This window comes from Gopherus evgoodei, chromosome 8 (genome assembly GCF_007399415.2).
Source record: "Gopherus evgoodei ecotype Sinaloan lineage chromosome 8, rGopEvg1_v1.p, whole genome shotgun sequence".
Lineage (NCBI taxonomy): Eukaryota > Metazoa > Chordata > Testudines > Testudinidae > Gopherus > Gopherus evgoodei.
Window position 1 is genome coordinate 96,365,222 of NC_044329.1, and position 16,045 is coordinate 96,381,266.

Below are 16,045 nucleotides of genomic sequence, written 5' to 3' on the forward strand. Positions count from 1 at the left end.
CTTCCATGAGTAACCTGTAAATGGAAAAAAAAAATCTGATTTCAAGTACTCAAGTTACTAAACACAAAAAAGGAAAACAAAAACAAAATGTAGGGGAAAGGAAGAAATATTATTCGTCACTCTTAACCAGTATAGTTAATTTGTAATTAAAGTTATGTAAGTTAAGTATAAATTAGCTGGCATTACATTTATACATTTCTCGGAATATCTTTTAGATCACCTGGGATATGCTTATTTTATAGATCTAACATCATGAGAAGGATAGTCCATTAAAAATTAATATGCCAGAGTAATAAACTTCACTCTCTCAGTTCTCAATTCCTATTCTCCATCGCTAAGAGTTTTTATTAGTATTGCTTTTCAGAAGCACGAATAGGCTTGTATTATGAAGTATCAGAAAACTTACACTGGGACACAATAGATCTTTCAGGACAATAGTTTAATAGGATTCAATGTAGGATTAAACATTTATATGGATAATGAGAACACTCAGAGTCTGTCTACACAGCAAGAAAAACCCGCAGCTGGCCTGTGCCAGCCAACTCTGGGCTCACTGCGGGTGCCGTTTCATTGCGGTGTAGACTTCCAGCCCACAGGATCATAGAGCCCGGGCTCCAGCCTGAGCCCAGAAGTCTACACAGCAATGAAACAGCCCCCATAACCCAAGTCCTGTGAGCCTGAGTCAGATGGCACAGGCCAGCCACGCGTTTTTCTTTGCTGCGTAGGCATACCTTCACAGTTACATCAGAGAGCGCGCTGTACTGAAAAATACAGCGCGCTGTACTGTAAAAATTACAAGCTGTCACTTTAAATCCTAAAGGTTTCCCTGGTCCTGCTTGCAGGTTAGGAGGCTCTGTAAGGAAGCATGCAATCAGGGTCTTTCAGAAGGCAGTCTGCAGAGAGCCCACCTAGAGTAGGATATGGTGAGACTGCTTTATCTCTGGTTTTGGGTTCTTGTGCGTTATCATTCTGAATTCTAAGAAACAGTGTTATGTTGCAACCTTTCAGCGAAAGTATTTTATGTTTTAAACAAACTTCTCTATGCGTATGCCAGGAATGTAACAGATGATAGGATAACAAAAATTCAGACAGAGGAATAAACTCCCTTGCTTCAGAGTATACACCAGCCATTCAAGGATGAGAGTCAGAAGAAACATACCTATCCCCCCTGCCAACTGCCCATTCCAAAGGGCAGGTAGTTCCATAAATGCTTACAATGAAGTTTTCTTGCACCTCTCCTAAAGCATCTGGTAACGGCCACTATCACAGACTTCTGGTCCAACATGAAGCTAACATTACATTAGAAGGTAACAGTTTAATGCCTGAAACACTGAAAGTCACAGATATGATTTTGTGGAAGAACAAAGACCATCTTTCCTTTGACTTGCAAAAAATGAGTTTCACTGATTTAAATTTATCATCTAAATCACTCACAGAAAGAGATGTTATAACTCAATTATCTCACGAATACCAAACTTTAAAATTAAGTTACTGGTCACATAAATGGACACTATTTATGCACTTTATGTATAAACAGTGAAAACATGTTGTAAGCAATATATTTGCCACTGAACAGCTTGAATTTTTTCCCAATAAAGCTTTAGAAGCAGACTACATGGGGCTGGACACCTACATTTTTAAAGCAGCATTAACTTACAAGGGGGGGGAAGTTTAAAGGCAGAAATGGGATTTTAGGCACCCAGTTTCCACTGATTTTCAGTGAGAGTTGTGCACCTGTCATCTGTGCTTTTCAAAATCACCCCATGCAAGAGTTCTGGATAGTTTTCCAGAAGGCAAACTCAGACCACTTCTTTCCATGACTGAGGACTATTAATTGTTTTTTAAATGAAGAGCACTCTCTCTCTCTCTGAGTGAACTCCTCATGTACTGGAAAGAGCAACACAGCTTTACAAGGCAACCCCGAACAGAAAAATAGCACAATATTTTGTAATTATAGAGCTGAGATTAAGTGGATTACTGTTTATTTAATATTGATCTGAAAGTATTTAAATCTGCAAGGATCCCAATATTACTAATGTATTTACATTTGTGAATAAGTAAATAAAAAGCTTGCTATTAAAGCCTTCATTATTTCTGATTATATGAGAACTTAAAAGCAAATCAGTGTACTGTTGCTTTGTGGAGTCCCACGGACTCCACCGAAAAGCTGGCACTGTATCAGCAAAAATGACTAACAGGATCTACTTTCAGTAATCTTAAATCACACTGGCAAAATATGGAATTAAAGGTTTTGCATAATACTCCAAGTATTTATTTTAATCTGTTCTTGATTCATGTCTTATTGTATAAAATATAATTGATTTTTATATCACTTGACATTTATGTGCAATGATAGACTACATTTTTTTCCTTCAACCACAACATTTAGGCAGCACTCAGATGTTTATGTTATTATGAAAAGCAATCCAGCAATTTTAATTATTATGAGTGTGGTGCTTAGAGGTTTTAAAATATCACATTGATGGATAACATTAGAAACTTCATCCTAACCTCAAAATTCTGATATGTTATATCCTTATTTAGGGCCAAATTCTTTACTAAATGTAAATGGGCAGAGATTCAATAGAATTTTACCCAGTTACACCAGCAGAGACTTTGGCTCTGAATTACTAAGGAGCTTTAGGATCATGTCTATGTAATCTGTTCCAAAACTTTTTTTTTTTAAACATAAAAATTTGCTTTAAGCTATTATTGGGGTCTGAAATTCAGCTTCTTTTAATTAAGAAAAAATAATGAAAAAATTCTGTGCCCCAAGTACATTGGTCTAAAAATTTTAAGCAGTCAAGAGACAAAATTATTTAATGTCTATACCCTATTCTTATACAATACATGACATGAAAGCAATCTATTGCTTAATTAACAGAGGAGTTAAATTGGGTTTCACATGCTGACCCCATTTGTCACTTCTGGCTTTATAACCCCACCACGGAAGTCAATTGTGGTGAAACTTGGTATCAAGGGCCCTTAAGCTGGAAAGTGAATAGTTGTGCTTTAAGGGTCTGATCCAAAGTCTATTGATCACAACAGGAGTCTTCTCATTTACTTTAATGGCCTTTGGATCATACCCTAAAGAACCAATGGTGATTTATTTGTGTTACCATGACACCTAGGAGCCCCTGTGCAAAGCTCTGTACTAGCAGGCTCATCACAAATGTATTTTTAACTGAAGGAGGGAGGGGGGAAAATTGACAAAACATTTAACAAATAGCAAAAAAATGTTGTGATACTAAATGCTTTCTCGCTACTCAATTATTTATAAAGTAATTCCCAGTGATTAAGAGAACCCATAGCCTTTAAACACAAAGTTAGGAGTTAGAGTATGATTAACTGCACTTTATTATATCCAGTAATTAATTTGGGTTAAAACAATGATCTACCGTATACTTTACATAGTTGGTCCAGTGTAACAGAAGAAAATTTGGCCTCAAAAGAACAAATAATTTCTCCCACATTTCAAAGTCCAAGTGCCATGTCACTGTAGTATTTTATAAATATATTACCAAATCATCGTAATAATATTCACAGGAAATGTTGAGGCACAGTACAAGGGGAAAGAGCGGATCAGAGGTATTTTCAGTATTTATTGATATATACAGTGCAAGGAATAGCATACCTGATAATCTAAAATGCTGAATCCTAAACTTTTATAGTCTTTTTCTAGTTCAACAACTTTCACATCAGGAGACCATAATGCTAGTTCACCGTCTCCTTCCTCTTCAGAATGAAGGTCTACTTCTGGTTTCATCTGAAAAATAAAATATCTGCTGCAAATACTATCCCTGCTTTTAGTTCTGGATGGAAGTTTATTCATTCAATATTCCTCCTACATTAATGGTTCATCCAAGATGGAACTCATCTGAAATATTATATATCCTTTTTCACTAATTCCATCCAGACTAGGGTCCTGATCTTGCAAACATTTATGCATTTACCACAGGAAGTCCCATTGTTACTACTCCCAACAGCAAAGCTAAACATGTCCATCAGGGCCTAACACCGCACACAAATACTGAGATGTAATTATATAATGTTGAAGATTATTTCTAATTACACTAATGGCACTAACCTTTTACATGTCAACGGACTTCGGCCATCCCATTAGATGCATAAAAGGAAAAATAAATTTCTCAACACAAGGATTTAACCACCACATAAGGGAAAGCCCATGAAAAGCTAGAATGTCCTGAGGATTTTAAGTATTAGAATCTTAATCAATCCCAAATTGCGACTCTGTGAGTACATGATTTTGAAAAAAAAAATTTTTTTTCCATTTTTGCTTTAACATTTGAACTCTGGAAGAGAGAGAAACACAAATCCCTCTGAAAAATAACTGACTTCACAAGTGTATTTCAAAAAGTTTTGGAAAGAAAATCATCCCTTGTCTAAGATAAAATACAGATTACAAATTGTACTGTGTGACAGACCCAGGCCAGTGAGGTGCAGGAGTCCTATTTCTATTGGCATCCAGCGGGGGTGGGCGGGCGAAGCCCGCCCACTTCTAAAGGGCCTCCCCCCAGCCTAAGGGGAGGACCCAGAGGTCTGGGACACCAAGTAATTACGGGGGACAACTAATGAAAAAACAGGATCGGGAGTGAGGTCATAGGGCTAAACGAAGGGAACCTGATGGGGACACCGAGCAGAGAACCCCGGACAACGCCCACTGCTCCTCGAAGGCGTCAAGGGAGCCAGTGGATGCCACCCAGAGGAACTCTGCCCAGATGCGTGAGCAGATGGAGGAACGGAAATAGGCCCTACAGTCGCAGGAAATCCCGTCGGCCAACCTCCTCTCCCTGGTGTTGTAGATGGCCAGTTTGGCCAGGGCCAAGAGGAGGTTGAGAAGGAGATCCCACGACTTCGTGGGGCCACAGATGGGGAGCGTGTAGATAAAAAGGTGAGGGGAAAAGTGCAACCAAAAATGCAGGAAAATATTCAGGAGCCGGAACAGGGGCTGCAACCTGGCGCACTCCAAATAAACGTGCACCAAGGTCTCCTTCTCGCCACAGAAAGGGCAGGTCCTATTGGCATCCAGCGGGGGTGGGCGGGCGAAGCCCGCCCACTTCTAAAGGGCCTCCCCCCAGCCTAAGGGGAGGACCCACAGGTCTGGGACACCAAATAATTACGGGGGACAACTAATGAAAAAAACAGGATCGGGAGTGAGGTCATAAGGCTAAACGAAGGGAACCCGATGGGGACACTGAGCAGAGAACCCCGGACAACGCCCACTGCTCCTCGAAGACGTCAAGGGAGCCAGTGGACGCCGCCCAGAGGAACTCTGCCCGGATGCGTGAGCAGACGGAGGAACGGAAATAGGCCCTACAGTCGCAGGAAATCCCGTCGGCCAACCTCCTCTCCCTGGTGTTGTAGATGGTCAGTTTGGCCAGGGCCAAGAGGAGGTTGAGAAGGAGATCCCGCGACTTCGTGGGGCCACGGATGGGGAGCGTGTAGATAAAAAGGTGAGGGGAAAAGTGCAACCAAAAACGCAGGAAAATATTCAGGAGGAGCCGGAACAGGGGCTGCAACCTGGCACACTCCAAATAAACGTGCGCCAAGGTCTCCTTCTCACCACAGAAAGGGCAGGTGCTAGGGACAGATGTGAACCGCGCCAAGTACACGCCCGTGCTCACGGCTCCGTGAAGGAGCCGCCAACTGATATCCCCGGCGGGCCTCGGGACCAGGGCAGAGTACAAGCTGGCCCACCGGGTGACAGACCCAGGCCAGTGAGGTGCAGGAGTCTGGTAGAGGGCAAATATACTGGTCCTATTGGCATCCAGCGGGGGTGGGCGGGCGAAGCCCGCCCACTTCTAAAGGGCCTCCCCCAGCCTAAGGGGAGGACCCACAGGTCTGGGACACCAAATAATTACGGGGGACAACTAATGAAAAAAACAGGATCGGGAGTGAGGTCATAGGGCTAAACGAAGGGAACCCGATGGGGACACCGAGCAGAGAACCCCGGACAACGCCCACTGCTCCTCGAAGGCGTCAAGGGAGCCAGTGGACACCGCCCAGAGGAACTCTGCCCGGATGCGTGAGCAGACGGAGGAACAGAAATAGGCCCTACAGTCGCAGGAAATCCCGTCGGCCAACCTCCTCTCCCTGGTGTTGTAGATGGCCAGTTTGGCCAGGGCCAAGAGGAGGTTGAGAAGGAGATCCCGCGACTTCGTGGGGCCACGGATGGGGAGCGTGTAGATAAAAAGGTGAGGGGAAAAGTGCAACCAAAAACGCAGGAAAATATCCAGGAGGAGCCGGAACAGGGGCTGCAACCTGGCGCACTCCAAATAAACGTGCGCCAAGGTCTCCTTCTCACCACAGAAAGGGCAGGTGCTAGGGACAGATGTGAACCGCGCCAAGTACACGCCCGTGCTCACGGCTCCGTGAAGGAGCCGCCAACTGATATCCCCGGCGGGCCTCGGGACCAGGGCAGAGTACAAGCTGGCCCACCGGGTGACAGACCCAGGCCAGTGAGGTGCAGGAGTCTGGTAGAGGGCAAATATACTGGTCACTGGGTGAGTAGTTTTCTGTTCCCTGAGTGACCAGAGCAGGGTCTGCACTAGAATAGTCAGGAACTTGCTAGAACCAATTAAGACAGACAGGCTGATTAGAACACCTGCAGCCAATCAAGGCAGGTTAATCAGGGCACCTGGGTTTTAAAAGGAGCTCTCTCCAGTCAGATGGGAAGGAGCCAGAGGAGAGGACGTGCGTGTGAGGAGCTGGGAGCAAGAGACACAAGGAGCTGAGACTGAGAGGGTGTGCTGCTGGAGGACTAAGGAGTACAAGCGTTATCAGACACCAGGAGGACGGTCCTGTGGTGAGGATAAAGAAGGTGTTTGGAGGAGGCCTTGGGGAAGTAGCCCAGGGAGGTGTAGCTGTCACACAGCTGCTACAAGAGGCACTATAGACAGCTGCAAGTCCATAGGGCCCTGGGCTGGAACCCAAAGTAGAGGGCAGACCTGGGTTCCCCCCAAACCTCCCAACTCCTGATCAGACACAGGAGGAGTTGATCCAGACTGTGGGGGAGATCACTGAGGTGAGCAAATCTGCCAATAAGCGCAGGACCCACCAAGGCAGAGGAGGAACTTTGTCACAACTGCTATTGCATCATTCATTGTAGAGGGAAACAATATTGCAAATGTAAAAGAAAAAAAAAGGAAGTCCGCAGGCAAGTACCATGATCTCTGCAAAGTCTGAATGGAAATTGTCATCAGGAAATTTGAGGAGCTTCCATTATTAACATAGCAATCATTTAATTTCAGCTCATTATGTAGGCTTGTATCATAAACCATCACCACTGGCCAAAAGGGATAAAGAAGCTATAATCACAGACTTGGCTTCTTGCTCCCTAGATTAGAAGAAAGTAGAAATATTGTGGAGGTGGATTTAAGGAGCAAGAGAGTCTTTGGTTCATTCAGTCAGTATCAACTGTTGGCAAATGCACTTAATTGGTGTCATACGGATGAAAAATATTCATTAAAAGGCAAAAGTCAAGTAGTAAGGAAGGAGTTCTATAGCAATAGAAGGGACCATTCTAAATGGCACATGGTTCCTCTTTGTGTTTCCGCTACTGAACGGAATATCCATATTACTGGCCAACCTATCCTCCTAGGAAGGCCATCCTACCAAGCAGAATCTAAATCAGGGAGAAGGGGCAACCAGGAGTACACATTTTATAATGGAAGAATGTTACAAGATTCAACACTTAATTTGGGATTTTTAAGGCTTCTACCATGGAAATAATGCTAAGGCTCCTGTTTTCCCAGTTTTGCATAAAAACTTGATTTGCAAGATGGAAGTAATCAGCTAATGGGAGCAAGGCTTAGATTTACTATAATTCAAAGCTCCTGCTCACCTATTAAGCTGAAGAATGATGTATGTGATGTACATAGTCAGCATGCTAGCTTAGTGATTTACATACCTTGTATTTATAGTACAATAAAGTTTTTAGTGACCTACCTGAGTAAACCACATTAAAGTTGTGAACATGAAATATCTTTCACTGAAAACATATTACCTAAAATACTGTCATAGCCTAGGAACATGAAAAAGTCAAAGCATCACTCAAAATCCAGACACCTTCTAGTCAAGCATAAATGACAACAATTTAAAGTGTTCCTGGGTGTCTGTTGAACACTTTGTGCTTCAGCCTTAAAGAGAAAATGTCACTAAATCAGTTAGATTTGTTATTGTTTAATGAAATGTAACTTTCACATGCAGATTCACAGTGTTCTATTTAAGTTCCAGAATATCTCACCATGGTTCATTTCAACCTACCCAAAGACTTGGGCTATTCTGTCACTACTACACTAATTAAAGCCAAGTCCTGTTCTCACTGAGTTAATGAGTTTGGGACATCCACTACCAAAAGCTATCTTGGCACAACATGTTTATGTATACAAAAGCACAAATGTCTCAATGCTTCAAACTTTCCTACCCGATCTCATGTTCATACTTTTAAAAAAATGTTGAGTCTCCCAGGAAAGTCATCTGGTGGTAAATGAGGAAGAAAATGGTATCAGAACTGTATGTGTGGCTTGTCCAAACCATTATGCAGATGCAAGGTCAACACTCAGAACTTCTACTGGTGAAACAGACAAACTATTGGTAAAGGTGGGAGCGTGTCAGGGATCAGCATTGAGCCCTTTCTTGTTTAACCTCATCCTGGATACCCCCACAAGGAACATACTGACGGAACCACTTTGGTGCATGTTGTTTGCAGATTCTATACACTGAGAAGAAAAATAGTCTACAAGAGGATCTCGATAAAATGAGAGATGTGCTGGAGAGACAGAGGCTCAAAATAATCAAAGAGAACATGGTATGTAATTTCAATTATATGAACACTGTAGAATTATCCTTCAAACTAGACATGCAGTCAATACTGAAAATGCAAACTTTCAATTATCTGTGGGTCCAGAACCTGAGAAAAGAGGATTAAATAAAAGAGTGAGGATAATGAATGCTTGGCTCAAAAGGAGAGAGATAAGTGGTGCAGGGTGTGAAAGGAAGATACAAGTAAGCGTAAAAGGGAAAGTCTGGAAAACTGGTTGGACCACAGTTTTAAAGTATGCTGCTGAGTGTTGGGTAACAAAGAAGAAACATGAGCAAATGATGTTGCACAGAAATACAAATTTGGAGATAGACGAGTGATGTAAGCAAGAGAGACCAGGTGAGGAATGTGTATGCTAGAGATATACTCAGAGTAACACCCCCTAAATGCAAAAAACGTGAGTACAGGCTCAAATGGCATGAGCATATAAACCACAGTCCTGCAAACTGTGAGTAAGAGACTCCAATATACCAAGCCTGAATGAAGGAAAAAAAAAAAAAAAGAGGCCCTCCCAAGAAGTGGTATAATGGCATAAAGGAAGACATGTTAGCATGTGGTGTGATAGAGCATATGTAGGGCCCTACCAAATTCACAGTCAATTTTGGTCAATTTCGCAGTCATAGGATTTAAAATATAATAAATGTCAATGTTTCAGATACTAAAATCTGAAGTTTCACAGTGCTGTAACAGTGGGGCCCGCAACTCAAAAGGGGGCAATGGTGGAGGAGGTGTCGCAAGGCTATTGTAGTGGCGGGGGGGGTGTCACAGTGTTGCCACTCTTACATCTGTGCTATTGCTGGGGATGGCGGCGCTGTCTTCAGAGCTGGGCATCTGGAGAACACTTTGTGGGTGGACAGGGCCAGCCTTATGGGTGGACGACCACCCAGGGCACCATGGTTGGGGACAAGTTTCCGTGGTCACACATCCACCCACATACACAGATAGCCAGCCCAAGACCCCTTTAATCCCTGAATGCTGGACCCAGAGCCAAGGAGGGGAAGGGACTGGGGGCACCCTGGCTGAGGGCTTTACCGTATGCCACACTCCAGCTGCTGGTCCTGGCTGGGTTGGTGAGGGACAAGATTTCCTCTTCCCCTGCAGGAGCCCTTCTCAAGGCTGGTTCAGACCCATCTCCAGAAACCTCCCTTGGCTGCAGAAAGTTCTGTGGCTGCTAGCTAGGACCCCAGCTCCGAAGGCCGCACCACTGCCAGCAGCGGTGGAGAAATAAGGGTGGCATGATATGGTATTGACACCTTTACTTCTGCGCTGTTGCTGCCTATGGCACTGCCTTCAGAGCTGGGTGGCTGACATCCACCACTCTCCAACTGCCCAGCTCTGAAGGCAATGCAGAAGTAAAGGTGGCAATACTGTGACCCCCTTACAATAGCCTTGTGATCCTCCTGCAAACTCCCTTTTGGGCTGGGGCCCCCAGTTTGAGATATGCTGGTCTTCCCCATGAAAACTGTATAGTATAGGATAAAAGTACACAAGACCAGATTTCCCGGGGGAGACCAGATTTCCCAGTCCATGACGCATTTTTAACAACCATGAATTTGATAGGGCCCTAAGCATATAGCACTGAACAGAACACTTTGGAGGGAGAGAACTCACAGAGTGGACACCATTTGATGGGATTAATCCAAGGAAGAAGAAAAGGACTCTGAAAGATGTTTGAAAAACCACATAGGACATCAGACATAGCAAAGCGATTTGAACAAATCAACAACTTCTGACAAATCGAACAATCAGTGCTGAATCCTATCATCTGGTTGTACTATGATATCAGAGCTGTGTGGTTTATCTTACTGGGATTGGAAATACCACTGGACAGGAACCAGATGTTACCTTTCATGTTTCCAACAGCATGAAGCACATGGATAACCCTCAGGAAATAATACAATGAGCTTTTGTTAAAGATTAGAAGTGATGACTCTACATAAGTACAAAGTAAATCCCTCTAACTGAGCTGGTTTCTCATGTTTTTTAACCTGCTTTGCATTTCCATGTGAAATAGTGATGATACGTAAAGACTATTTTGCAAGAGAGTTGGGTACAAAGAGCTGATGTACATATCCACGCAAATGGATTTCAGACACTTTTGTTTTAAAGAGCTGAAATTGGTTGAAGCAAACAAGAGGAAAGCCAAAACACTGTCTTTAGAAAGTTACTGAACTTCTGTTCAGCTGAGCTACACAATCTCTTATCGCTACCTTTGGCTCTGGAGACGAAACCTCAATGGTGCTGAGCTCATCCACAAAGGATTCGCCACCATCGTCGAACAGGCGCCGACAACAAACCAGAGTGAACGGGGGCGGCACTTCTTTCAGAAAAGAAACTGCCTCACGGCGGGATTTTCCATAAAGCTGAACTCCATTTACCTAGGCAGAAAAGAGAAAACATGCATCACCATTCAGATATTTAAAAGGATATTGATCAGGTTCTGCAATAAAAATATTCTCTCGTTTACTTTAAACCATTACACTATATGCAATAATTGTCCTCCCCAACTGTATATAAAGGTTTAATTTCACTGAGGGATTCTAGTGAAGCTTGAGTGGTTTAGTTAATGTACCCCCTAAAATATACATAAATTACTGTAAGACTGTTATTCCATCTCCGGATTCTAGTGACTTTATTGTTATTACATAGTGGTGATCCATGTCTTCGGTTTTATTCAGCTTCCCTTCATTCATTTCCTGCCCTCTGTGTTTCTAGTCCCAACACCTCCTACAGCAGGCATTTTGGTCTTAATCCCTTCACTATGGTAGTCATTCTTTCTGAGTTCCTTCCACGTAAGTTATTCACAGCCTCCCCAAATGCACAGACAGGAAAACTGATTTCAGCAGTACTTGACTCTAGTTTAAAGTGCTTTTAGAAATTAGTCCTAATGTCAGAACGTTTTCTTTATTAAGCACTTTTCAGTGCCTGTATAAACTGCTGGCTTGAAAGCCCACATGACTGAAGTGCTCTTTTCATCAACAGGCATCCCACTGGCAATGCAAACTTCTGCCCACTGACCCACCCATGTGCCTGAATTACGTTCTACATGGGCCAGGTTGAGAGTGTTATTCATTCTCCATGTCCCAGTCAATCCATGGTTTCTCTGCCAAGTCTGCCAACAAGGATACCAGTTAGGATCAGTGATGAAGCCAAAGTAGAGCTGGTTGGAAATCCCAAAACATCCTGGGGAGGCAATTGGTGTGTTGGCATAAAAAAATTGAGTTTGAGGAAATATTTCACCAAAAATTCAAAATTTGGAAGATTTTGAGCAGTTCTAAATCAAATGCACCAAGTCTAAACTTCAACAACTGTTGCAGGATTTAAAGAAATAGTCAAATGGATGAGATGAGCTAGATTCTTGAGAGAATATACACAAATGCTTTACACAATAAAAAGAAAAAGCAATTACAATAAGCAATTCAGCAGAAAGTCTGACAAGTTAAGCCTTATCATCCCATAAATTTAAACTGCTCAGTGATAACAGAATATCGCAAGGCAATCGCTAATGATTTTTACAGATGGCGATTATGTGAAATATTCCCTTCAAAGTGGCTTACTGCAATAATATTCTCCCCCCCTCCTTTTTTAAGAAACCTAAATATGAAGAGTTTTCCACCCCCTCTCAACTTAATAGTTCGTAGTGTCCACACATAAAGAAGGTATCTAGGTTTTACACTTGGTTGCATTGTAAAAATATTACATATACAAAGAATGCAGAATTTCACCAAGTGTCAATGGCCTGACAAAACACCCTGATTCTACACCTACCAAGTAGTGCATATGTCTACTGAAGTCAAGATCTGCCCAATGTCATTTCCTGTATCTCCATCCCTGTGGATGTGATCTAGGTTGGTCTAGTTAAGATTACATGCCCCATACTATATCATATATCTATCTTCCAGAGTCATCACTTTTCCTTAGATAAGCTCAATTCTTCCTCCTTTGCTTTGTGTTTATGTAGTTTAAATATGGGTTATGCTGTTTAAGAACCTACCATTTTCCTCTCAACTTTGTAACACAATTGAGGAGATAATCTAGAGCAGGGTTTCTCAAACTTCACCACGACCCCCTTTTGACAACAAAAATTACGACATGACCCCACCAGCAAGGACCAAAGCTTGAGCCCACTCGAGTCCCGCCGCCCCGACTGCGGTGGGGGTGGGGGTGGAGAGGGGCAAAGCCAAAGCTAAAGCTCCAGGGCTTCAGACCCAGGCAGAGTGCCTGTAACCTGAGCCCTGCCACCCAGGACTGAAGCCCTCTGACTTCAGCCTCAGGTGGTTGGACTCAGGCTTCAGCTTTGGCCTTGGCAAGTCTACCGCCAGCCCTGGTGATCCCATTAAAAACAGGGTCATAACCCATTTTGGGGTCCCGACCCAGTTTGAGAACTGCTGATCTAGAGTTATACAGTCAGCAGAGTTGTCAGGAATTTTCCCACAAAATATTTTTTATTGGGAAATGCTGATTTATGAAACAAGCTGGTCACAGACGCATCTCTGTTTCAACAAAACTTTCATCACAAAGGTTTCTCAAGAGAGAGACAGAGAGACATGTCTCAGAATAGCCAATGGCCCAGTGACAAAGGCACTCAGCTGGGACATGGAAGACCCACGATCAAGTCCCTACTCCGCCTGATTCAGAGCAGGGACTTTAATCTGAGGCTCCCCTAACCCAGGTGCATGTCCTAACTATGAGGCAATGGAGTCAATGTCTTTATCTTGGCCTAACAATTATTTATATGAAGCAGGACAATTTCAACAGGAAAGAGACAGACACACACAGACCCTGGAGTTATGTCTACATTACAGCAGCATGTAGAGTACAGATGCTGCAAGACCAACCAGCACAGCGTAGCAGTAGGCAGTGCAGTAAGTAGCAATGTAGACAGGAGGCACTGCTTAGGCGAATAGTGGGCTCTGCATGCCTGAACCTCCAGGGTATATACCCTACTTGGCTCTTTACATGCCTAAGCAGTGCCTCCCACGTCTGCACTGTCATTTTTAGCAAGGTAGCATCCTGCTTCTAGAGCCTTTCCCCATTGCCTTCCCCTGCTGTATGGAGCTACATGTGTAATGCCTGTACTTTACATGCTACCATAAGCATAGGCATCACCTAACTCTATGGCGCTGTTTGGCAAAAACTCATGAGAAAGGCCTTGTTTTCGTTCCACATCAGAATGAAACTGCAAGTTAAAACTTGATGTTTGTTGTGAACTGGAATTCTTGTTTTCCTGCCCTCTAAAATGGCAGATGTTTTCAACGAGCTCTAGAAACTGTAATCCAGCATTGCCGTGACTGCTGAGCTATTAGGCTAAACCATTAATTAATTATTTAAACAAAAATATCAGTGCTAAGTTGTTGTTGTTTTAAAATGCATTTGGAGTGCTAGTGTGGTGGGAAATTATCATCTCTCAGTGTTCTGTGATTGATGGACAAGGGCTACTCGATGTCCACCAGCAGACTTGGGGACTCCCTCGCTGCTCTCTTATAGCTGCTGGAGATCAATCTCTAAGCAGGAAGGGTGCCAGATGCCCCATCCACTGATCACTCCATACTAGCCATTTCACTGAATGACAGTAATGGAGGTTTTAGAACAAAACAGATTGGGAGAGTGACAAGGAGGCAACAGACACCATGAAAACGAACAAGAAAATCAGTGAAAACAGGAATTTTTTGTAAGTACTATGATTTCTATCAAATAGATCTTTATAAATGTTTAAACTTACTATACATTTAAAAATGTATCTCCCTCATTAATTATTAATCCAAACTATTTCCAGTTGTTATATCAGCACCTGTGTAATGCTGTTCGCTTTAGTTAAGGGACTGTCATAATTTCCATTACAAGCCCCTATTTAAGAGAATTTATAACTTGGCTGTAAAAACATGCTCTAGGCTGAAACTTGGCATATATAGTTTTTGCCCTAGAGCAGAGTTTTGTTTCAGTTGTTTTTTAAGCTGGGGGCGGGGGGGTGGTGTTAAAAATTATAAAATTCACTAGCGCTGGTCATACTTGTGGACTTGTATAAATTGAAACATTTTTTCTTTATTATTTATACAATAACATTTTTCCAGAGTGCAGGGTTTTTTCTGCTTTTAGTATTCAAATTTTTGTTTAATGGCCAAGATATTTAAATAACACTTTCAACATTCCATTAACCCTGTCATGTAGCAATCCAGATTTCCTCTGTTAAGCAATAATACAAGAACATGCATTAGTTCTCAGTGATAGAAAAGTAGGCATTTTTGGTGCTAAAGGGTTAATAATGATCAGAGCCCAGGTCACCTGAGCCCTGGACCAAATATGAACTAATCTAGCAAAGACCCTGATCCTTTTGTCATTGAAGCCAGTGGGACTTTGTTCTTTGCTGCCACTAGGAGGAGGTTCAGATTCAAAATGTCCAGTAAAGCTTAATTTAAGAAGTCTATTACTCTCACCCCTACACGTCCCCACCCTACATAGAGTTAGTTTTTTCATGTCTTAATAAAGAAACAGCAAAAAAAACCAATTGAAAAAAATTACTGTTTTATCCTTGATATCCTGCCATTAAAATATTTATATGTATTTCTCCAAAGTAAACAGGTCCTCATTCTGGTCTGATCACACCAAAACAGCACAAGCCACACCCCAATACCTCCTCTGTGCAGATTAATCATTAACACACTCTGCTTGCTCATACACACAAGTTTTGTCTTTGAATTCAATATCCAAGTTCCAGAGAGTGAAAGGAATAACAAAAACCATCACTACAATGTGACTGGCTGCTTGTGGGGTTTTTGAGGGTGGTTAATACTCAGAGAGGTTACCAACCACAGAAATGCAAAAGTTAAGTATTCAAAAGGGCTTTTATCAGAGGATCAACCCCGCGGCGATCGATGGATCGGCGGTCGATTTAGTGGATCTAGTGAAGACCCACTAAATCAACTGCCAATCGCTCTCCCGTCGACTTCTGTACTCCACCTGCTAGAGAAGAGCAAGGGAAGTCGACGGGAGAGCGTCTCCCATCGATGTTGCATAATGTGGACCCCATGGTAAGTAGATCTAAGCTACGTCGATTTGAGTTATGCTATTCACGTAACTCAAATTGTGTAGCTTAGATTGACTTTTCCCTTTAGCGTGGACAAGGCCAAAGACTTTTAATTCAGGTACAATAGATAAAAAGTATGCCTAATACAATCATCATCATTGCACTCATCTCCCCTAGTA

At 42.7% G+C, this 16,045-nt stretch overlaps 1 protein-coding gene across 1 annotated transcript in view; it reads right to left on the reverse strand.

Moving 5' to 3' along the window:
• PATJ (PATJ crumbs cell polarity complex component) overlaps positions 1–16,045 on the reverse strand; it is a 235,289-nt gene that overhangs the window by 171,950 nt on the left and 47,294 nt on the right. Inside the window, 2 exon segments of the mRNA XM_030571946.1 lie at positions 3,635–3,766; positions 11,053–11,220. Coding sequence (XP_030427806.1) covers positions 3,635–3,766; positions 11,053–11,220 — 300 coding nt within the window.